General features: G+C 41.5%; 1 protein-coding gene across 3 annotated transcripts in view; it reads left to right on the forward strand.

Annotated features, from left to right (window-relative positions):
- Positions 1–22,954, forward strand: part of Pcmt1 (protein-L-isoaspartate (D-aspartate) O-methyltransferase) — a 31,200-nt gene extending 8,246 nt beyond the window's left edge. Inside the window, exons 2-8 of one of the 3 annotated variants that reach the window (XM_006984453.4) lie at positions 4,386–4,490; positions 5,895–5,926; positions 11,155–11,259; positions 14,300–14,420; positions 15,052–15,137; positions 16,955–17,171; positions 21,865–22,954. In XM_006984453.4, coding sequence (XP_006984515.1) covers positions 4,386–4,490; positions 5,895–5,926; positions 11,155–11,259; positions 14,300–14,420; positions 15,052–15,137; positions 16,955–17,134 — 629 coding nt within the window. In that variant the 3' untranslated portion in view covers positions 17,135–17,171; positions 21,865–22,954. The remainder of the gene's footprint in view (positions 1–4,385; positions 4,491–5,894; positions 5,927–11,154; positions 11,260–14,299; positions 14,421–15,051; positions 15,138–16,954; positions 17,172–21,864) is intronic. The other 2 variants (XM_016002954.3, XM_042262314.2) reach the window with 2 other exon arrangements.
- Positions 22,955–24,882: the final 1,928 nt, after the last annotated feature.

The following is a 24,882-nucleotide window of genomic DNA, read 5'->3' on the forward strand; positions in this document are numbered from 1 at the left end:
TGTGCCTGTGCTTATGTAATCTAGAAGAGGATTTCAAATCTTCTGTTACAAGGGTTACTGGCATTGTAAGATGCCACTGGGTGCTGGGAGCCATGCCTCCGTCCTCTGCAGGGGCACTAAATGCTAGTAACTACTGAGCCATCCCCCCAGGCCCGTAACTGGGCCTTCTCAATGCCTGAAAAACTGTCATAAGGATGACGCCAAGGTCTACCTCCATGTGCAATGGAACCAACTGATGTCCATCCCTGGGTGGTCTTGCCACAGCTCCAAAAAAATAGGGCAAATCAAACATGGATTGAAGTCTTCAAAACTGTGAACCAGAATATACCTGAACATAAATTACCTCAGGTACTTATCGTGACGAGAGAGAGCTGGCTAATAGAAAGTGGTATTACATTGTAGGGCCACTGACTACAGCTATACCTGAAACAGTGCAATGCAGTCCCAGGAACTTGTTCATGGGAAGAATCTGGAAAAGGTAGAAGAAGCAAGCTAGAAAAAGCTTAAGATGCTGAAAGCACAGTTTAGCAGGTGATTCTGGTAGAGACTGGGAGGACTAGAATACAGATTAGAATGCAGACAGTAAATACTATGCCGATGAGGTTCCCGTGGAAACGATTCTGTTGGCGATTGGACTAAGTGTCACCTCACCCTGTTAACCTGTGGGAAACAGTTGGACTATATTTTATCCATGCCCTGAGACTGGGAGCCTGAGCTTAAATCAACAGACCAGTTTATCTTGTAGAGGAAATTTCAGAGCAAAAACAGCATTCAGGCTATGGCATGAATATTACCAGCTAAATGCTTTTAGCCAAATTTATAGCGAAAAGTAGAAGTAAAATGAACAGAGCAGAATGATTGGAGAAGCTTGTAGTTTGGCCAGAAAAGTACCTACAAAAGTATACCTAAAAAAGAAATACCGATGAGCCATTAAAAAAAGATGAACACCATTAAAAATAAGCCAAATGCTTTGCATCAGAACAATATGCATCTCAGGACCTTACTCATTATGATAGAAATTTTATTTCATAAACTGTCCGTGCAGGGCTGGAGCAAAAAAAGAAAATATATTAATGTCCATGGATCTAGGAAGGTAGCTCATTTGGCAAGGTGCCTGTCTTACAAGCACAAGGGACTGAGCCCGATCCCCAGAGCCCAAGTTTAAAAAATAAAAATAAAAAAAGCCAAGCATGGTGATCTATGCTTGTAATCCTACAGGATGGATCCCTGTGACCAGGGGCCAACTGACCTAGCCCACTTGGTGACTTCCAGGCCATTGATGGATGGAGAGTGACCCTGTCTCAGAAAAAAAAGGTGGACATTGTCTAAAGAAGAACACCCAAGGTGGTCCCCTGGTCTCCTTTTTTAAGTTGGCAGAACAGACTTATTCACTTTTCAGAATAAAATATATTATCAACTTTAGTAAAGAAATTGGAACTATGTTGCCCTAAGAACAGGCTGTCCTCAAACTCACAGAGATCTGTCTACCTCTGCCTCCCAAGTGCTGGGATTAAAGGCATATCTCACCATGCCCAGCCTCTTGTGTAATATTTTTGTGGGTTTTTTCCCCCTGAAATTTGATTCACTCTCTGTCCCTTTCTACATCCCAAATTGGAAGGAAAAATGTATCCATTCTTAATATAGCCCTTAGTTTTTCTAACTTTTTAAAATTCGGCTTATAATTTAAATTCTGTTAAAACCCTAATAAGTTCTTATTTGGATCTGCTACATATTTGGACTCATGATAGCCACTTTGATAGTTAATTAATTAGGGCCCCTGTACCCTAAGGTTGCAAGCAGATTGAGTGTGGGTGGCTCCAAAGCTGCTCACTGTTTCAGGTAGGCTAATGGCGATTGGACGGATGTGTAGCCTTTAATTAGGCCATACATGCAAAGCAAAACAGCACATTACCTTTTTGGCACATCTAAAGACAAATCAGTTATATTTGAAAGAAATATTTCTTCACAGTGGCGGTTATATATGACATAGATTGCCAAAAATAAGAAAATCATTTAATGCAGCTTGGTTTGGCATCTGATGTGGGTGCTGATAATCGAACGAGGGTTCTTTGGAAGAGCAGCTGGTGCTCTTAACTGCTCTCCATCTCTTCAGCCCCTTTTGCATTGTCAGAAACATTTTTATTTGCCCCCCTCCTTTTTTTATTTTTAATCTTCACAGTTATAGGGTTGTGACCTATAGTTGAAGAAGCTAGGCTCATGCTGGAGAGATAGATGGTCAGCCATTAAAAGCTAGGCTCCCAACCAAAAATATAAGAAGCTAGGCTCTAGAAGGACCCACAGGAAGGGTTGTGTGCACCCCTAAATTCTTGAAACAGTGGTAACTCCTTATTGCCGTTTTTCATCTGAGCTTTTTGAAAATTGCTTCATTCTTGCTTTGCTTTGAATGGTCTCTAAAAAAACCCCTCATGTTACCTCCTGCTTTTAACCTGCCTTGAGGTTCTAATTCTTTTCTTTTTTCTTTAAAATGGATCAGTTTTCCAGAATTTGTTTTAAAGTTGATTATTCCTGGATTGCTTACTTTCTGGGGAGCTTCAAATCATCTGTGTAGTCATCCATCGAAGTGCTTTGATCTTCCTTTTCTTTTTAGAGTAGCCTTGACTGAGGCCAGCTTAGTTTTCCTTTGTCTCTCCTGTGGGGAGGGCTTCAGGCCATCCCCAGGAGCTCTGTGATTGACAGGGTTGTGATAGGTGATGATGTCAGTGGTGGAGGTGGAAAATGGGAGGGAGAAAGAGGTGCTTCTTCCCTTTCCATTTCCTGCGCTTTGTCACGTCTTGCCCCAAGGCATCCCCTCTTCCCTGTTGAACAGAGCCTGCTTGCTGCCTGCCCGTTCAAGTGGTTTTTTCCTTACACAGCTTTACTGTGGTAAATCCCATGCAGTATAATTTATCCATTTAAATCGTGTCATTCAAGGGTTTTGCTGTGTTTACAGAGATGTCCAACCGCAGCTGTGGTCACATTAACATTTTCATTATCTAGAAAGGCACCTGTCTCACATTCCTAGTTTTCCAACATCCTCAACTTTTAGCAACTACTAATCTATTTTTAATGTATGGATTTACCGATTTTGGATATTTAATTTAAAATTCATACAACATATAGCAATTTATAACTGACCTCTTCCATAATTTTTTTCGGGTTCATCTGCATTTTATGAATTAGTAATTCATCCTATTTTGTGATTAAGTGATGTTCCATTGATGTTCCATTGCACAGATACACCACATTTTACACAATTCATCCTTTGATGGACATTTGGATTGTTTCTGTCTACTTTTTGACTGACTATTCTAAATAGTGCTGTAATTCTGGTGATAATGAACTCAACCCAGCATGCACAAGAAAACATACATGAATCTCCTTGAGGAACAAAGTAAGCAAAATACAAGTCAGACATGGCTACATCAAAACTCTTTGTAAAATCCATAAAGATAGGTTCTATAGATTGACTGAGAAAAACAAGCTTACAGGAAAGGTCTGGAGGAGGGTCAGGTGCTAGAAAAGTCTTTGGCCGCAAAGATAACGCCGAGGTCACCAGACTAGAGAAGGCACATGGGCGCCAGGCTTCTGGGTGGATAACAGGTATAACATTCCTTCCCTTGAAGGATCCCAGGTCCCCTTGGTGCTTATCTGTGAGCATAATGCCTCTGCGCCTCCCACAGTACTTAGCACTGTACTTCCTTTTGGGGGAATGACTTTGTATTCTCTTTCTGGGAGAGTGATGTTGTCGGTCATTTTGGTTTTGTTTCTGCCCTTTCTTGATCTCAGGTTTAGGGTTTTATTGTATTGTCTTTTTTGAACAGCTGTATGACTCTCATTAATTTTCCAAAATTGAAAGTTCCACAATTGATGAATAAATGACATTAGTTTGGATAAATAATTAAGCTACTCATGTTGCTTTAATTGAAGTCTCATTTTTTTAAAGTAGCTACTTATAGTCTGGGTAGTGGTGGTGCTTGCCTTTAATCCCAGCATAATTTCTAACTCAGGACTCTCTTGAACCTCAGCTTTGGATGTCTTGACTGCTGAATGCTCCTGCTTGTGTGACCACAGCTCTCGATTACTCCTGATTCCTTTCCAGGCTTTCTCATATCATCAAGTGACTGTCCCCTCACCTGTTACCCCACTTCCAGTCCGGTCCAGTCATTGAGTCGGTTCAGTATACGTTACTGAATGTAACTGAAACCTCCTCTTTTTCTCCACCCTGACTGCTGTCATTGGAGCCAAGTGACCGCTGCCTGCATCGAGGCGGCGGCGGCGACTTGTGGTCTTACCTGTTTCAGTCTGTACTCTGCAGTGCATCCAGAGTGATTCTGAAACACATCTGATGCCACATCTGCTTCAAATAGCTGTCTCATTCATTTCAGAGAATGGAATCATCAAGACAGATAAAGTGTTTGAAGTGATGCTGGCTACAGACCGCTCCCACTATGCAAAATCAAACCCTTACATGGATTCTCCACAGTCAATAGGTAAGCTTGATATTTCTCATTTTCTTCAGGGACTCTGTAATTTTATGAGTAGGAAAAGAGCAGTATACCGATATGACTTAGAACCCCAGTAATTGAAATTTTCTCGCTCAATTTTATAATCCCAACCTACCCTTTGTAACAAAATGCATCTTCTTCTATGTCTTTAAAAATATATTTTGTGAATCAGGAAGTTTGGGGATTTTTTTTTTTAAGGAAAAACAAAACTTTATAGAAAATTAAGAGTTTTAGTTTTAGCTGAGTGCTAAGTTTGAGGATCCCTCTTTTGAACTTGCATATTGGCATTGATTTTTCAAATCGGCATTTAAAGGGAATAAGTAAGTCATTGTTGGCTTTTCTGTTTTACTGGTCCCGATGCTTTGGCTTTCCTTGTCTTTAGAAAGTTCCGTATTTAACTCCTTGTCCTGAAGCAGGTTTTGCTGAGCTGCTGAGCCTTGGCAGTGGGCGCCTTTGAGGCTTAGAAGTGCCTCAGGGTTCTGTGGGCCAGCTGCCATGTCTTCTTTTGAAGCACTGTGACAGTCAGCAAGAAGATCCTGGGGAGCTTCTGAACCCCAAGGCACCTGCTACCACCGCTCAGTGAAGACTGCTTCCGAGGCAGAAGCAGGTAAATAAGTCTTGAGACTCTAACACCGGAAGGAAGAAAGACACGGGCTGAAAACTAGCACCAGACAGTGATTGAGCACTGGACGGCAACAGAGGAGCACACTGAAGTGCTCACTCGTCTCTAGCTGGTCATCTGACTTTTTAAAGTGTTGTCCGAAGTGTGAGACTAATTTTGTTAAGATTTTGCATGCTTACTATACTGAAACAAGTTTTTCTTTTTGTAAATCTGAAGAAAATAAGTGAAAAATAATCTATCAATTCTCAGTGTATTGAAATCCTTCCTGGTGCAAGCCTGTAATCCCAGCTACTTGGGAGACTAAGGCAGGATGAGGCTGAGCTCAGGGCCTGCCTGGGCTCATTTGGAGATCCTTTCAAAAAGAGAGGAAGAAAGCAGCAGAGGAACTGGCCCGATGTTTACAAGCTGGCACGTGCTTGTAAACTGAGCCCCTGGGAGGTGAAGGCAGGAGGATCAGGTGTCCGAGGCTAGTTGGACTAGCCTTGGCTATGTGAGACCTTGTCTCAAACAGTAGTGGTGTTAGCCAGCCATGCAGAAGGCATCTTTAGAAGTAGAGGAGTTGGTTTACTAGATGGGCACATTATCCTTTGATGTGATTGTATTTTATAACTTTACCTTATGTCAATTCTCTCACAAATTTTGCTTAAGATCATAAAAACTGAAAAAGATTGTGAAAAACAATGTGTGGCTGTTACAAAAGGAGCCACGTGCATTAAATGGTGTGTTCTCATAGCTGAGTGTGTCAATATTCTCTTCTTGTTTTGTAGGTTTCCAAGCTACAATTAGCGCTCCTCACATGGTGAGTTAACTTTTTTTACTTGATCATATGCAGGTCATGTTTTACTAGAGTGATAAACGTATTATTTTTTTTCTTTTTTGAGACAATGTCTCATTATGTAGATCAGGCTGGCCTCAAACTCACAGAGAGGTAACTACCTCTGCTTCTGTTTCCCAAGTGCTGGGATTAAAGATGTGCACTATCATGCCTGGCCAAACATCTTATTTCATACTTGGTATTTAGAAGAACTCTTCTTGTTAGAAGCTGCCATTATTAAAGGTTTCAGGATCTGTTGTTAGCACCTGTGACAGAAAAATTGAACATGGCAAAGTTTAGTAAAGGAGAGAGTATTTCCATAATTCAGAGGCTTGCCCTGTGTGATTCTTCCTGGGATGATGTGAACACCATGTCTGTTCTCTGCAGTCAGGCACCAGCAGCAGACCACAAAACAGTTCCAACCAGAGAGCTTATTGGGGTTCCTTAGAGACTCAGAGGGGTTTGGCGATTCAAAGGCCACTGCGTCACTGCAAGAGCCACCCAGCATGGGTCATAATGTTCAAAAGCCACATGTAGGAGCCCTGCGTGGTCTTCAGGCAGTTCTGTGGGAATCTTCACCTGGAATTGTTCACAGACCGTACAGCTTTGAGCAGAGGCAAGCGGTCCATTATTTTTCTGAGCTCCCAGAGCTTTCAGAGCCTTCCTCTCCCCTCCAGTGGGCGTGTTCCTGACTCAGAGGAAGTAGCTACAGCAGCATGCTGTGGGAGTCTCCAGCTTTCACACTTGATTTGGAAAGTCTTTAGGGAAAAGTGATGGTCAGCAGATGTTAAGATACGTGACTTTAGAAAGACCTGTTTAAAATCTGGTGTTTTTGATCTATTGGAAATTCTCTTGGGTTTTAAATATCATTTTCTTGAATTGGTACTATATTGGATTTTGGTAAAGAAAATAGTAGCTTTCTGATTTTTTTTTTAAGTATTTGGGTAGGAAAAGCTCATGTGTAAGCTTACTCCTAAATAAATTCTGTTAATACATATGTATTTATAATGTACTGAAAATACTAGAAGAAAAAAATACTTGTAAAAATTGAATATAAAACATAACAAAAATATAGAAGCCAAATGAACAGAAAATCATGATATATCTTTTTAAAAAATGGTTTTATTATTTCGTTCTCTTGGGTGTATAGAAGGGCATGTGGGGGTGGGGGGGAAGGACAAGTTTTATAGATCTTATCTCCTCTACCGTATAGGTGTTGGGAATTGAATTCAGGTTGCCAAGCTTGGGCAGCAAGTACCTTTACCTGCTGAGCCATCTTGCCTGCCCTAAATATGTCTTATAATTTAGAAACAGAACTTTTAGAGTTGGATGTGGTGGTACATACCCTTGGGTGGTTGGGGCAGGAGGATTGTGAGTTTGATGCCAGCCTTAGCTACATAGTGACAAGGTATCTTAGCGGTTCTATTGCTGTGAACACCATGACCATGGCAACTCTTAGAAGGAAAACATTTAATTGGGGTGGCTCCCTTACAGTTTTAGAGGTTCAGTCCATTATCACCATGGTGGGGAGCATGACAGCTAGAAGTATGGCAGCGTGCAGGCAGACAAGGTACTGGAGAAGGTGCTGAGAATTCTTTTTTTTTTCCCCCTGGTTTTTTCGAGGCAGGGTTTCTCTGTGTAGTTTTGGAGCCTGTCCTGGATCTGGCTGTGTAGACCAGGCTGCCCTCAAACTCACAAGAGATCCGCCTGCCTCTGCCTCCCGAGTGCTGGGATTAAAGGCGTGCGCCACCACCGCCCAGCAGTGCTAAGAATTCTTACGTCTTGATAAGTAGGCAATAGGAAATGGTCTATCTCATTCGGCGTGGCTTGAGCATATCTGAGACCTCAAAGCCTGCCTCCACAGTGACATACTTCCTCCAACAGGACCAATACCTTCTAGTAGTGCCACTGCCTTTGGGGGCTGTTTTCTTTCAAACCACCACACAAGGTCATCCTGAGCTGTCTGTAGTATGACTAACTCATGGGGGGGGGGCGGATTGTAGAGAAAAATGTTAGAAGCTAAGCTAAGGAGAGAAAAACTGAGAAATATTTACAATATATATGACAATATAGGAAATTTTTCAATAAATGTGCATAACAAATACATTTTTATGTGTATCCTTGAAATTAATTAGTAAAAGACCAGTAAGTCCCACAGAAAAGTAGATAAAGAACAAGACTGATAGTTTATTGAGAAAGAAATGTAGTATTATTGACTAATAAATAAAGAAAAAGTTACCATCTTCATGGAAATTTAGTATATTTCAAATTAATGTTAGTAAAGGGCCATTTTTCATCTGTCAGGTCACTAGAGATCAAAATCTTATTAATATTTCACATTGGAAAGAGGAAGTTGGTAGTCATGTTCTCGTGTGTGTGTGTGTGTGTGTGTGTGTGTGTGTGTGTGTGTGTGTGTGGTGACAGTAAAATTGCGTTTGGAAGGCTGTATATATATATATTTGTCTTTGTTATTTTTTTAAAAATATTTTTATTTTATGTGTATGTGTAAGTGCCTGTGTGTGTGTATGTATGTGTGCCATGTGTATACCTCGTGCCCATTGAGGTCAGAACTGGACTCTGGGGTGGTTGTAAACCACCATGTGAGGTACTTGGAACTGAACCCAGGTCTCCTGTAAGAGCAGCAAGAATTCACCCTGAGTCATCTCTTTAGCTCCTTAGTTACTGTTCTATTGTCAGGCTGTTTATAAAAGCAAGCATTTAATTTGGGTCTCATGGTTCCAGAGGGTTAGAGTCTATGATTCCTAGTGGGGAGCTTGGCCACAGACATAGGGGTGGTACTGGAGCAGTAACTGAGAGCTTACATCTGAGCCACAAGGATGGGATGAGGAGGAGAGACTTGATGGGTTAACTGGGAATGGCCTGGGCTTCTGAGTCTTCAGAGTCTACCCAGTGACACACCTGCTCCAGCAAGGCCACACCTCCTAATCCTTCCCAGACAGCTCCACCAGCTGGAAGCCATTATCACTCAAACCACCACAGTACTATAAACATAATATGATTTTATCCATTTACTTTTACTCTTAAGAATTTAACATACAGATAATTCTTTTCTTTTTCTTTTTTCTTGAGACAGGGTTTCTCTGTGTTAACAATCCTGGCTGTCCTTGAACTTGCCTTGTAGACCAGACTGGCCTTGAACTCACAGAGATCTTCCCTGCCTCTGCCTCCTAAGTCCTGGGGTTAAAGGCATTTGACATTCCTGAAGGACCAGATAATTCTTTATAAGGGTTTTTTTTTTTTTTTTTTTTTTTTTGGCAAAGCCTATGGACAGTTCGCTGCATGGTTCTGGGCATGACCCGGGAACACATGTGCTACCTGCTGTCCTTGCTTCACTGTGGTAGCCACATTGCTGGGTACCTTTAGTTTCACTCTCTCAGTCATGGACAAAATAGCTACTACAAAAGGAAAACTTCCCTCTGAAGACTCCTCTGAGTGAGCCAGAGGAAGTGTTACTAAAAGTATACAGTGGACCTGATTCGGCCCCTAAACCTTTGATGTTTCAAGTGTGACTATGAATTCTTAAGAACAGGCTGTTGCCCCTCCAGCGTACCCTGTGACTTGCCTGAAAGAGTCACAGTAGTTCATGAAATTTAATGTTACATATTTGCATAACTGTTCTGGAGAGAATGATTTTAACCATTAGAGTCTAGGAGAAATGCAAATCAATAGATGATATCAGGAGTTAATGGGAACAGTCTAGAGACAGGGAATGAAGCAGAATCATAGAAGCCCACAGTTCTCTCATAGCTGTGCCAATACCCTAAGAAGTCGAGAGGAGGGGGTGGGCATTTAGCTCAGTGGTAGCGCGCTTGCCTAGCAAGCACAAGGCCCTGGGTTCGGTCCTCAGCTCCGGTTTAAAAAAAAAAGAAGTTGAGAGGAGACCATAAGAACAAGGGATAAACAGTGCCAACCATTAAGAGTAAGTGTCTAAGATAAGTTGCTTACAGGCTATTTGGAAAACCTTGTATATCCCCAGAGGAGATGGGCTGGCACAGAGTATAGAACAAATTGATCCAGCTTCGGCTGATGAGTTGATTGTGAGAGCCCCGACCTTACCAGATGTAAATATTAACCACTGGAGACGGAACTGTCTCTCACCCCACATGACGCTGTACCACAAATGCTGCCAGCTGGGCACACTGCTCTACCTGTAGGTGTGCCTAGTTAGAAAACTTCCTCTGTGGCTTATAGCACTGCTTATGCTTCCAACATAGAGCTGTGGACCAAATGGGTCATGGTTACCAGTAGAAAAGTCAGGATGGAAGGGGGAAGAAGCAAAGAAAAACTGGTAATCATCGTAACCATTTTTAGAAACATAAAGGAACAAATCTGATTGTAAAACTTCATGCAAACCATTGAAATTGTATAAATAAAAATGGCCAAGGCTATCCGGGGCCACTTGTTTGAAACACGTGGTCACAGTTTCTTCATTGCGTCAACTTCACACATCCGTCCCACATCATTAGACCCTTCTGGAAGTAGGCTTCCAGCAACAGGGTCTTCCTATGTAGCCCTGGCTGGCCTGGCTTGGAACTTCCTATGTAGACCAGGTTGGCTTCTGCCTCCTGAGTGCTGGAATAAGGCATGTAGCACCACACCCAGCACTTTATACAACTTTTAGGAAGAGTGTTATTATCTGACATCTGTGTTTGATAACATTATTACATTTTTTGTTACAGAAGATTGCAGCTAATTTAAATCTCTTCCATATTGATATTTGTTATAATGCATTCATATATGAATGTAGTCTAAGGTATAAAAAAGAACACCTGTTTGTTATACCTCTTTATTGAATTTTCCTTTAAAATGAAATAAGCGAAACAATATTTGCTTGTTCATACACAGTGAATATTTTTCCAGAAAAATTATAATAAACTGGCAATGTTGATTGCCTTCAGGGAATAAAACTGGACGATTGGGAAGGGGTTGAGGGCTTTTCACTGAAAATCTCCTTTTCAGTTTTTTGACTTTGACTTTAATTTATATAGTAGTTATCTAAAATTACAGGAAAACTATAGTGCAGGAGGTCTGTGCACCAGAACTACCTTAGGCCGTCACTGTGGTGTGAGACTGTTCCGCTGTCTGCGGAGGTGATGGTAGCAGACACTTGGGCAGAAAGTCGCCAGCTCTTCATATGAAGTGCTGCACGGACTCAAGAAGAAATGAGTGTTTGGTTCATTTTCTTTTGGCAGCATGCATACGCACTAGAACTTCTCTTTGACCAGTTGCATGAAGGTGCTAAAGCCCTGGATGTCGGGTCTGGAAGCGGGATCCTCACCGCCTGTTTTGCACGGATGGTAAGAACGTTAACCTCCCTTGTGAGCCTGATAGACATGTAGTATGTGGTTTAGCTATGGTTTCTTCTTACTGGTAGTTTTAAGTTTGTTTGTTTTTGTTCTGTTAATATGGTAATTTCAGCCAGGTGGTGGTGGCACACAGCTTTAGTCCCAGAACCCAGGAAGCAGAGGCAGGCGGATCTCAGAGTGTAGGCCAGCCTGGACTACAGAGTGAGTTCCAGGACAACCAGGACTACACAGAGAAACCTGTCTCAAAAAACAAACAAACAAAAAGATGATAATTTTAATATGTATCATTTAGGATTATAGTTGCAAGTGGCAGAACATTTAAACCCAAAACCATAGAACGCAAAGAGAATATATTTAGCTTGTCTAATGGAAAAGCATACAGGCTTCCCTGACTTGTTATGTAGCTGGATTTAGAAAGCCAAGCTTTATTTTATTTTGACTTTTTGAGGGACAGGGTCTTTGCATAGTTCTGGCTGTCCTGGAACGCACTAAGTAGACCAGGCTGTCTACTGCCTCTGCCTCCCTAGTGCTGGGATTAAAGGCATGGCCACCATGCCCGGCTAGGGTAGGCTTTATTACTGATTTGCTGTGGGATGGTCTTGCTGTACGCTGTGAATATGCGTTGCTACCATTGGTTGATAAATAATAAGCTACTTTGGCCCATGGCAAGGCAGCTTAGAGGCAGGTGGGAAATCCAAGCAGAGATACAGGGAGGAGAAAGGCAGGATCGGAGGAGATGCCCAGGGAAGCAAGACATAATGCAACACAGGTAAAGCCACAAGACACGTGGCGATACATCGATGAATAGAAATGGGTTAATTTAAGATGTAAGAGCTAGGCCGGGCGGTGGTGGCGCACGCCTTTAGTCCCAGCACTCCGGAGGCAGAGGCAGGCGGATCTTTGTGAGTTGGAGGCTAGCCTGGTCTACAAAGTGAGATTCAGGAAAGGCGCAAAGCTACACAGAGAAACCCTGTCTCGAAAAACCAAACCAAACCAAACAAACAAAAAAGATGTAAGAGCTAGCTAGTAAGAAGCCTGAGCCATAGACCAAACAATTAGTAATTAATATATAAGCCTCTGATCCCGGGCGGGACGAGAAACTTCCCTACACTGACTGATTAGTTTCTCTCTGGGTGTTGATTGTCTTGACTTCTTTCTGCATGTCAGCTTCATGATTACACAGCCTCTCTGTGATCCCAACATGGCAGCCAGTGACTCAAACTACATTCTGCTGGAAATAGTCTTTAATTAGAAAGTTGTTCTCTAGAGTTGCTGGTTACTGGTTTTAAATGAATATTCACTTTAAAAATATCATCGGGGCCTGACAAGATGGCTCACTGGGTAAAGGCACTTGCTGCCAGTCCCGTGGTAGGAGAGAACAGTCTCCCACAAGTTCTCCTGTGACCTCTCTACATGTGCCATGGCACAAGCCCCCTACACACAAAATAAGCAAGGAAATGAAAAAAAAAAAAGGTTTCTGAGTTATCTTTGAAAAATGATTTACCCGTGCGTATTCAGTGTTCTGTGCTCTTATCATGTGTTCTTTCCTTTCTCATCCTCTGTGTGGCATAGGCCCCCATTTCTTCTTATTTTGTAGTTGAGGGACCTGATTGCAGGGTTTGCATGCCTAATGTCAGGCAGCTGTGAGTGGGGAAGTTCAGGTAGGACCCAGGAGTTTGTTCAGGCCTGTATTCTGTTAACGCTTTTGTACTCAGTAATGATACTTCAGTCCTTTTTATGTATTTATACATTTCCTTTTTTTGAGACAGGGTCTCACTGTGTAGCCCTGGCCGCCCTGGAAATTGCTCTGTAGACCGGGCTGGCTTCTAATTCAGAGACTGACCTGCTTCTGCCTCCTGAGTGCTGGGATAAAAGGCACATACCACCACACTTGGCTTCTGTATTTATATATTTTCATAGTTTTCACTAATAGCGGTAGAGTTGGATATAAAAATCCCACCTCACCATTTTTTTTTTTAATAAGACCTCATAATACAACCCAGGATTGCTTCAAATTCACTGTGTAGTCAGACTGGTCATCTCCTGCCTCAGCCCCCCAAATTATGGGATGATAGGTGACTATCATAGTGCCTGGCTTCTAAAAATTTTTTATATACTATCTGATTTTTTTAATTTATCTTTTGAAGACAAAGTCTAGCTGTGTCTCCTTCACTGGCCTCAGACACATAGAGATCTGTAAAACTTAAATCTTAAACTCATGTACCACCATGCCTGGGTCAATATTGGAGTAGTTTTTAAATTATCCTTTTACTAGAGTTCATACAAAGTAAATATTGTTAGTTAAATCCTACCTCAAAGTTCTGGGGAAAAAATACTGGGTTTTGTTTGTTTGTTTGTTTGTTTGTTTGTTTGTTTTTTCAAGACAGGGTTTCACTGCGTAGTCCTGATTGTCTTGGAACTCACTATGTTGACCAGGCTGGCCTCGAATTCACAGAAATCCACTTGCCTTTGCTTTCCAATTGCTGGGATTAAAGATGTGTGCCACCACCACCTGGCAAAAATCTATTAAGTTTTTTGAGACAGATCTCACCATATAATTGTGGCTGGAACTCACTGTGTAGAATAGGCTGGCCTTGAACTCACTGATCCACCTGCCTCTGCTGCTCAAGTGTAAGGTTGCCATCTACCACACCTGAATAAGTTCTGGATTTAAAAATTAGAAATCTAGGCTGAGTTAATCTTAGCATATCTCTGAGTTTGAGGCCAGCCTGGTACAGAGTGAGTTCCAGGACAGCACAGAAATTAGAAGTCTAAAAAGAATACAATTTTCTTAGTATTACAAAGTTTTGTAATTTATTGTAACTTTATAATTGCTTAAATAAAATTATTCAAAAAGTTGAAAAAGCTGAATATAGTAATTATGAAAAACTGAGAGTTTAGATTAATGACTTCAACTGTTTATTTTTATTTCTCATTGCAGAATATGGTTTTAATTAAGGAAACATTTTAAAGGCACTTCAGAAAAGCAAATTTAGCCCTGCAAGCTCTTGAACTACTTTTTGTTTTCCAGGTTGGACAAAATGGGAAAGTCATAGGAATTGATCACATTAAAGAACTAGTAGATGACTCAATAAATAATGTGAAAAAGGACGACCCGATGCTTCTGACCTCGGGGCGAGTACGGCTGGTTGGTGAGTAGGAGAAAACTGAGCGTTTCTTTTTAAGTGGGTTTTCATTTGTAGAAGTATGCAAGCTGAGCAATGCTTACAGCTAGAGTTGTACCCTTCACCTTCGTTGAAATGCAGAGTATAAAAACAGCTTCTTTTTGTCCATTTTAACCAACACACAGCATTGCATTGCTTATGATCGCAACTCCTGCTCATGGTTGGGGTGAATTTGTTTTCATATTTGCCCATTTGGATTTCCCTCTTGTGAGGTAACTGTTCAGACATCCCGTTGTGTGTATTTATCTTTGATGTAGGTGTTCTAGAGGTTAGTCTTTTGTTACTTTCCTACATTTTCCCCCCTTGGTGGTATGCATTTTCATTTTATTGTTACCTTACTTGTTTTGGTGCTCCTCTTGATCAAACCTTCCCACGTGTTAGGCAGGTGCTGTACCACTGAGCTATACCCCAGCCCCTGTGCTGAATAGAAATTCTTAATTTTAGTGTGGTTAGGCTAGCCATTCTTCCCCCAGTCCTTCTATGTCTTAAGGGTATGTGAAGTCATGCAGATCTCTTCTCCCACTCCATTGTCATTTTCCTGGGAGAATTCTTCACAAGTTTGGACGAACAGGTTTTCAAAGTGTAACTTCTTTTTCAGTGGGTGACGGAAGAATGGGATACGCTGAAGAAGCCCCATACGACGCTATCCATGTAGGAGCTGCAGCCCCAGTTGTGCCTCAGGCAGTGAGTTGGGATTTTATTTTTTTTGTATTTGTGTGTTTTAGTCCTAAAACTTAAAATATTTATGTATCAATGTAGCGATGAGTTTCAGATGAAGTTCAGAATATACCTAGATTTTCATACATTCTTGTTAATACTAAATGTTGATAGTCTATTAGATAGAAAAGAAAATGTCTATGTGAGAATTTTGCAAGTAGTCGAGGAGGCATATGATGATGGAACTTGAACTGGGTATAAGAATCATTGGAGCCTCCAACTCAGAACTCAGGCTGTCTTCATACAGTCTTAGTTTAATGTGGATTTGTACAAATTATGATTGTTTGGCTTGGGGACAGGAGGAGTCTGCATATTAAGAGCTCAGTCCGGGCTGGAGAGATGGCTCAGAGGTTAAGAGCACTGACTTTTCTTCCAGAGGTCCTGAGTTCAATTCCCAGCAACCAAATGGTGGCTCACAACCATCTGTAATGAGATCTGGTGCCCTCTTCTGGCCTACAGGGACACATGCAAGCAGAACACTGTATACATAATAAATAAATAAATCTTTTTTTAAAAATAAAAGCTCAGTCCTTATTTAGATTTGAAGTATAAAAGTGATGCTAAGAAGATGTAGAAGACAGGCTTTGGGAGCAAGCCTGGGGGTGGAGGAAGATGTCTCCTATTTTTCATTAGAACTGTTAGAACTCAGGAAAATAAGTTAAGGGCAACTCAATAATCAAGTGTTCCTTAAAAAAAATTAAAATGGAAAAAAATAAGATCTGGTGACCAAATTTTAACTGAAAGCAGCCTTTTCTAGGGCAGTACTATCCTATCTAAAGTCAGGTTTCTTTCTTGCTGGTTTTGAATAACATAAAGTCAGGTTTCTTTCTTGCTGGTATTGAATAACATAAAGTCAGGTTTCTTTCTTGCTGATTTTGAATAACATAAGGTTATATTATTCAAAGGGTAGCATATGATTTAACCATTTTCAGACCGGAAAGGGTAGTCTGGTTCTGTGTTCATTGGATTATCCTCATCATAATAGCGAAGGAGCCCAGCCCTACCTTCTCACTCTCCTGGTGCCAGGAATCCTAAATGCAGTCACGGCATTTGGATTCCCTTACCATTGTCTCAGTGATGCCCTAGATTCCACGGTAATAGGATAGCAGTTCCTTGTTAATTTTCTGTACTTTTCCCTTCTCTGTCTGCCCTTCCACAAAGATCTGGAACACACTACACTGCCATTTAGGATTCTCTGTTGAAGTTAGTTCTGCCCAAACATATTGAGCTCTTAATTGTACCAGGTGTCTCGGTCAGATGCTCTGAGGACAGAGATAAGTACAGCATAGTCTATCATCAGATTACTTGTAGCTTAGTAGGGGAGGCTGAGAGATAAATGGGTAAGTGGGAGTTGGTTACTACGTTCAACCAAGAGGGACTGAAAAATATTTTTTTTTTGGATGGGGGGAGGTCCATAAAATTGAAAGAGCAGCATTTAAGTTTGCTGAACTGAGTACTGTGCTGAATCCATGCAATGGAGGGATGCACAGGGCCTCTGTTAGTAATACTAGTAACCTAGAGATGGCTCAGATGTGGGTGAGTGTGCAGAGTGTTTTATATGCAAGTACTGTGCCACTTTTGTAAGGGACTTGAGCCACTATGGGTTTTGTTATGCCGGAGGGATCCTGGAAGCAACCCCTAAGGACACTAAGAAGTGACCACACACAGTGTGTTTCTGCTTCTGCCCGTGGACATGGAGCATTGTTTAGAATACTGTTGAATGACTGTGGCTGTTTCCCTTCTGTAATTTGGTGTGTATGTGGGGGTTTTCTTTTTTCTTCTAGCTAATAGACCAGTTAAAGCCTGGTGGAAGATTGATATTGCCAGTCGGTCCTGCAGGAGGAAACCAAATGTTGGAGCAGTATGATAAACTACAAGACGGCAGTGTCAAAATGAAGCCTCTGATGGGGGTGATATATGTGCCTTTAACAGATAAAGAAAAGCAGTGGTCCAGGTGGAAGTGATTTTCTCTTCTGCTCTTTCTTCTTCCACACATTCAAGGTGAAAGGGTGTGGACTTTAAGACATTAGACTGCAAGGGCTGACTTTGGTGGCTTCCTTCATGCTACTCCATTAAAGCATCAGAAACTCATCACATGAAATGTGTGACAAGTGTTGCATGGTCTGTTTTTCTTTCAGTTTGACTCGTACCTTTAGAAAAGGGAGGGTGAAAAGCTGAGTCATGGTGGCGCACGCCTTTAATCCCAGCACTCAGGAGGCAGAGGCAGGCGATCTCTGTGAGTTTGAGGCCAGCCTGGTCTTCAGAGTGGTTCCAGGACAGCCAAGGGTACCAGAGAAACCCTGTCTCAAAAAACAAACAAACAAACAAAAAAGACGGGGAGACACTATTTTCCTGCATATTTATAAGTCATGTTTATAGTTGCTATATAATAGGTATAGAAATAAATGCTTTGATCTGGAAACGAGGCCATCATTTCTTGCCTTGTTCACTCTTAATACTACTGTGACAAGGAGAAAGAAAAATTTGGAGAGGGGGAAGATGTCTGTCCCTGTTTTAAAGATGTCATAGTCCTGGAGAGGACGGTCTGGCTTTTGGGTTGACTTCTTTGGGTCAGATCCTAGATGTGCGCCATGGTTTTAGAGCTGCTGTAAGAAGTAAATGTGTCAGCATGCTGTAGAGTAGGCCAGACCATTTGAGTTCTTCTGGCTAAGTCTGGGGAGGAGAGGGATTCCAGAGGCTGTCCAGTGAGTTCCCATGTCTCACAGGACCTGCAGCACAGCACTGTTCTCACACTGCATTGCACGGCTCGTTAGAAAGCAACTGCCTGCTTCTGCTCAGCACCGCAGTATCAGCTGAATGTTTCCTTTGAAGCTAACATTTCTTCTCCTCCCGGTGGAGAGAAGGAAGGACAGCATGTCGGAGCACTGTGGCTAGATGCTTGAAGCTGGTGCCCAAATAAAGATGGTCTGACAGTATCTTTGCCTTAGACTCTTTTCTAGTTGACAAGCTTCTTATTTCAAGAGGGTTTTGTTTTGTTTTGTTTTTTTTTTAATAAGTGGCAATTGTAAGTACAACAGAACTCTTAATTTTGCTTTCTGTAAAGAGGACCTTTTAATGATTTTTAAAAATTTCTCTCTGTGTGTGTGTGTGTGTGTGTGTGTGTGTGTGTGTGTGTGTGTGTCACAGCATGGGTGTAGAGCTCCAAGAACAACTTGGAAAAGTCAATTCTCTCCTACTATGTGGGACCCAGGCATTGAGCTCAGATTCTTTTTTTTTTTTTTTTTTTTTTAAGATTTATTGATTTATTATATATACAGTGTTCTGCCTGCATGTATGATGTCTGCACACCAGAAGAGGGTACCAGATCTCACTACAGATGGTTGTAAGCCACCATGTAGTTGCTGGGAATTGAACTCAGGACCTCTGAAAGAGCAGCCAGTGCTCTTAACCTCTGAGTCCAGATTCTTAGGCTGTGTATACACTAAGTGTCTTTAACTAGTGAGCCAAATCACTGACCCTTGAGTGAGAATTTAACTGCAAAAGTTATAATCTAATTCAATTTGCTTAAAAACAGTATTGGGTTTGTGGCTATCCATGAATATGTTAGACTAATTGGGCCAAACCCTTAAAAACAAAAACAAAAACAAAAACAAAACAAACTTTCCACCTCCCATACCTATTTAACAATATCCCGCCTTTCTTCTCCATACTGGGATTTGTCTGGCTTGAGGTGGTGCATTGCTTTGTGGATGCTGTCATTAGTCTCTGTGAGTTCTTATGTGTAACTCAGCTGCCCTGTTGTATCTGGAGAACAGTTTCTTTGTAGTCATCCACTGCCTCTGACTCTTACAGTCTTTCCAAACCATTTATGCAATGATCCCTGAGTTTTGGGGTGGGGGTGTCATATCCCATTTAGGCCTGAGTATTCCACAGTCACTCATTCTCTGCATGTTGATTAGTTGTGAGTCCTTGTGTTAATTGTCATCTACTGCAAAAGGAGCTTCTTTGAATGGGGTTTGAAAGCTACACTAACCTGTGGGTGTAAGGAGACATCATTAGGCATCTATTTAATACTGTGTTGTATTAAATAGATGTAACAGTAGTAGATTCTCCCCTAGGCCCTATAATGTGTCTGACCACAGGTTCCTGGCCCTGATGAAGGTACCAAGTCTGGGTTCCCTCTTGAGCAGGGGTCTTCAGTTGAATCAGAAAAGGCTTGGTCACTCCTGTGACGTTCCTGCCACTGTTGGAACGTGGGCACGCCAGGCGGTCATTACTGCCAAGACAGACAATTCCTTCTCTCCTTCCAGTTCTGTAGACAACGTTTTCCAGTGCTGTGAAAGGCAGCGAGTAGGGATGGATCTTCCAATTAATACCAGCTTGAGTTCCCATGGTCTACAGCTCAAGTATGCAGTGCCTTCAGGAACAGAGTCTTCCTGACAGCTTCTGGAAAGTAACTAAGAGCAATGGCCCCAGCCCTCAGCAAGGAACCCTTTTCCCACTTCTTCATAGAGTCCCTTCCTTCCAATTATGCATGCTTTAGAATCCCTGTCCCCGAAACAAAACCAAAAACTCTGCATCTTCCTGGTTCAAATTATTGTGTATTTACAACATTAGAAAGTCTATTAAACTGTTTAAACATATGTGGGTTTGAGTTATTTCCTGGTAGTACATCTTCATTTGTTCTTTTTTTTTTAATTTTTATTGCTTTTGTGTTTGATTGTTTTGCTTACATGTATGTATGTATGTACAACACGTGTGTCCGATGCCAAGAGGCCAGAAGAGGTCATCAGAGCCTCTGGAACTGGAGTTACAAATGCTTGTGAGTGGCCACGTGTGGGCGCTGAGAGCTGCACCTGGGTCCTCTGCAAATGTGGGCTGGAGAGATGGCTCAGTGGTTCAGAGCACTGACTCTTCTTCCAGAGGTCCTGAGTCCAATTCCCAGCAACCACATGGTGGCTCACAACCACTTGCAATTAGATCTGGTGCCCTCTTCTGGCCTGCAAGGACACATGCAGGCAGAACATTGTATACATAATGAATAAATAAACCTTAAAAAAAAAAAAAGAAGAGCAAATGCTCTTAATCACTGAGCCATCTCTCTGATCCTCATTCATTCTTAAATTACAATATCTATGATTCAGTATTACTAACATGGAGCTTTAAAACTTTTTTTTTTTTTTTTTTTTTTTTTTGAGACAGGTTTCTCTATGTAGTTTTGGTGTCTGTCCTGGATCTCACTCTGTAGACCAGGCTGGCCTCAAACTCACAGAGATCCACCTGCCTCTGCCTCTCAATTGCTGGGATTAAAGGCGTGCGTCACCACCGCCCCGGCCTGGCCAAAACTCTTAAAGGAGCCGAATCCCTTTTTTATTGTTGTTCAGCTTTCTCAGGCTCTACATGGAAACATGGCCCACATTAGAATGCCAAAGTGTTGTTGGGTATTCTTCTACTCTTTTGGGGAGCTCGCCACCCAGCTCCCAAATAAATTCACACACGGAGTCTTATTCTTAATTATGAATGCCAGGCCTTAGCTTGGTTTGGTTTTTAGTTAGCTTTTCATAAATTATCCTGTCTGCCTTTTGCCTCTGGGTTTTTCCCATTCTCTCACTTCTGTAAATCTTACTCTTATTCTGTGACCTGCTGTGTAGCTGGGTGGCTGGTCCCTGGAGTCTTTCTCCTTCTCTGGCTCCTAGATCTTCACTTCTACATCTCTTCTCTTTTTCCTCCCAGATTTCTCCTATATATTCTCTCTGCCTGCCTTTCTCTCTCTCTCCTGCCTTGCTATTGGCTGTTCAGTTCTTTATTAGACCAGTTAGGGGTTTTAGACAGGCACAGTAACACAGCTTCACAGAATTAAACAAATGCACCATAAACAAAAGTAACACACCTTCAAATACTATTCTACAACACTTCTGCCCATCACCAGTTACCATCTCCCTGTTTGCTGCTCACACTTCCTACACATGAGTATGTCGTGCTTTCCTCTGAATCACTTGTGAATTAATTGCAAGATCGTACTGAGTGTTTAGTGATGTTTTTGTCACTTAAGTTACCTTCAGATGAGTCTCTCAGGCTATCTGATGCTCTTCATTTTTCCACACTTGCTGATTTCATTGGGGCAGACTGAAATGGGTCGTTTCCTTTAGACTGCATTTTTATTCCTCCCTCCTCTCACTGGCAGTTGCGGGTCCAGTGCTGCACGTGGCTGAGGGAATGGTTTCTTTGGAGCTGATAAGGCTGCCTTAATGAAATCAGCTGACAGGTAGAAGATGCCTATAGACAGCTTTTCCCCAGAGGGTTCAGGCTGCAGTTGACCGGGACTGCCAGGGCAACAGACTCTTCACCCAGTTTTGTGAATAGAACTATTAAAAAAAGAATGTGAATTCTAAATGTGTAAACTATCATCTTAGAAGAAATAAGTAGATCAGCAAGGTGATCCTCAGCAGAAGTCATAATTTTTCTGCATTTTTTGCCTCAAAGGAAGAAGGTTTACCTTTAGGTTTAAAATCGCTTTGGGCTTTGTGGTTTCCTGCTGTGCTGTGGAGTAGCATGGAAGATGCTTGGGGTGGCTGATGTCCAGTTTTGCTTTGGCTTAGAGTTATATGTGCTTTCGTTTCTCCTATTGTATTGCTTGGAATCTGCATATTTTACTGACTTCAGTGTTGTGTCTCAATTGAGTGCCAATTCACAGCATGTAACTCCTAATTGCATTTTTCTCTTTTCTTTCCAGGGATGAACTGTAAAAGCAACATGAGCTTGACCAGTCTATAACATTGCAGTGGATTGCTCATCTCGGTCCTTAAAGCATTTGAAAACCAACAGCATCACAGCTTGTTTTGGACTTCGTTACACTCTTATTTTCAGCATGAAAATGTGTGGTTTTGTAGGATTTCCTAATTCAGAGAGGCTCAGAGCCAAGGTTGCAGAGAGGACAGCAAAGTATACCTTTGTGTGTTGTTTTAACACGCCCACATTTTACTTTAAAAATATTAAAAGAAAGGGTTCTCCACGTGGAGAGCTTAGTTTGTAAATTAGTTTTGAGGAGTGGCTTTGCTTTTCTTGAACACTTAATTCTGTTCCAATATTAATTTATCAGATTCCTTTTGTGCATCAGATAACACCACCATTCACAAGTTTAGGTTTCTTGGTAGCCAATGTCTGTTAGATGCTACTAAGAAAATAGAGATGAGCTTTCTTTTTAAAGCTTTTGATGTGGTGTCATAGGATAGCATGTTGTAGATACAATCAGCTGCTGTTACCTTAAAACTAGGTGTTTGTAAATACTGAAACTTAAGACGACGGCAGGTGGTGTCCTGTAAACACTCAGCTGTTCAGATTGGACATCTCGGATGTAATTTTCCCCTCTCTAAAAATGATAGGAGGTTGTAGCTCAATATCGTTTTCTGTTTCTAGTTTGCTGCTGATTCTGTATCTGCGCCTAACACTGTGTGAACTGTGCTAGTCTGCACAGTTTCCGCAGCGCTGCTTTGCCAAATAAACTTAAAAGCAAAAGAAGCGTTGGTGGCGTTTGAATCTACAAGAACAGAGCTCTGCCAGGTCCAGATGCTGCCCACAGCCATGAGGGAAACTGTCTCTTCTGCTGCTGCGTGTTGTGAATCCTAGGAGGTAAATATGCAGAGCATTAGTCCACAGTACATGGCTGCATTTCTTCAGGACAGAGACTGTGCATTCATTGTTTCTCACTGCCTTCCCAGCCCAGGGCTTGCTGTATAGTAGCTCTGTATTAAATGCCCAGTGAGTGAGTGGCTGAATTTAGTATTGGGGAAGAATGTGATTGAGAATAAACATACCAAAACCTATGTTTCATCTGTAAATAGACTCATTAATAACTGTAAAGTGTGTGTCTGTGAAGGCAAAGGCACTTTGAGGATCTTATTTAAATATGGTTTTATATTTTCTAAGAAGACTTTAGTTTTTATGAAGATTCTAGAACTTGAGGGAAGATTGCAGCTTCTGATGGGTGGGACTAGCATCATCCCCAGCCAGCAGAGCCTTCCTCCCAAGTGAAAGGCACATGATTCTTAGTGTGTGAGAAACCCTTCCCTACTCTTCAAGTCTTATATCACTAACTTAGAAGTTGTGCAGACATCATCTCACAAGTGTCTTCTTGGCTGAGGTCTCAGTCACAGGAAACTAGCAGTCTGTGGCCCCACAGACTTGAAAATCTTAACCAGCTTCGGATTGCTGCTGGTTGTTGCTTTGGAATCCTGGCAGTGAACTCTGGTGTCCAGGATGCATGGTCATTTGAAGTATGTGTAAAGGTCAAATGTTCTTTCAGGCTTGAAAGCAAATGAATTCTTAAACGTACCCACTAGTCGGGATCCTTGAGAGGGTCACTACACCTTATTACATGCAGATCTCTACACTAGGTTTTGGAATAGAAAAAGGCATTTCCACCCCAGTAGTTTTCAGACTAGTTGATGAGATAGTTAATAAATAAGCATCATAAATTGCTACCCAATTTGTATAGAAAATGTGCCCAAATGTTGTTCTTGTGCTTTACACTTTTAGGAGACGAAATTTTAGGATACCGGATAAACAGCCAATTTTAATAGAGCATCATTAAGTGGGTAGAGATGGAAATAATGATTTTAATGAAGTCTGAGCCTTTAAAAAGAGTTGAATTTATGTATTTGTATAGGAGAGATAAGAAATGTCTGATATTTAGTATATACAATTTCTGAAGCATTTTATTTTTCCTTAATAGAAATTATGCCTGTATATAACATAAAGGGCAGTGAAGACACTTCAAGAAGTTCTAGGCTAGTGTGATCTTGTGAAATAAATTTTTCCTATAGATTTGATCTTACGAAAAGCCAAACCAGCCTGTCAGACTTTGGTGGCAATAAGCTTATGTCAGGGTTCAGTTTCTATTAAGGGTTGCTGCTCTTTCCCAGCCAGGAACTGGACAGAACTACATCTGGGGAAAATTATTCATAACCACTGTCCGTGTGAACACTTAAACCTCATTCCCCTACTAACTGCCATTGGTTTTTGCTTTTTGGTGTGTGTGGGGGGCCTTGCTGCCAAGCCTGAGGACCTGAGTTTCAACCCCAAGACCCACATGGTAGCAGGAGAAAACTGACCCCTGCAGATTGCTCTCTGACCTTCACACACATTGTGGCGGAGGTGGGAGGATCACAAGTCTTCCTCAGCTACACAGCAAGTTGGAGGCCAGCATGGACTCTATGAGACCTGCCTTTGAAAAAGAGAAAAGAAAGTTCCCACAGTGCGTCTCTTTACTAATACACCTTAGAATTCAGTGGAGTCTAAAAGAGTAAGTTTTTAGTAATAACTTTGTAAACTCTTCAAGGGATTCTTAGTTTGTGTGTGTTTACCACCTAGGAAGTGTAATTCCTTGGAGTTTGTAAGGCCTTTTTTTCTGTAGAAGAAGTAGGCTTTCCTAGTTTCTAGTTTAGTGTGCCACTAAAGGAACTCATGCCAGTGTGGTAACCTAGCACTAATAAGATAGCAAGCATGGGCCATTTTATAAATTGTTCTAGAATTCAACCGGCTAATAACTTATTTTAGGTAAGTGCTAAAATTCTTGCAGCATCTAAGTCATTTCTTATAGCTTACTGTATTCCTGATGACCTAATAGCTTACTATGTTCCTGATGACTTAATAGCTTATTGTGTTCCTGATGACCTAATAGCTTAGTGTGTTCTCTAGTGAAGAGCTCTGACTGGAGTTTGGTTGCATCTATGGATTTCTCCTGCCCTTTTTC

The sequence above is a fragment of the Peromyscus maniculatus genome, chromosome 16 (genome assembly GCF_049852395.1).
Source record: "Peromyscus maniculatus bairdii isolate BWxNUB_F1_BW_parent chromosome 16, HU_Pman_BW_mat_3.1, whole genome shotgun sequence".
Classification (NCBI taxonomy): Eukaryota; Metazoa; Chordata; class Mammalia; order Rodentia; family Cricetidae; genus Peromyscus; species Peromyscus maniculatus.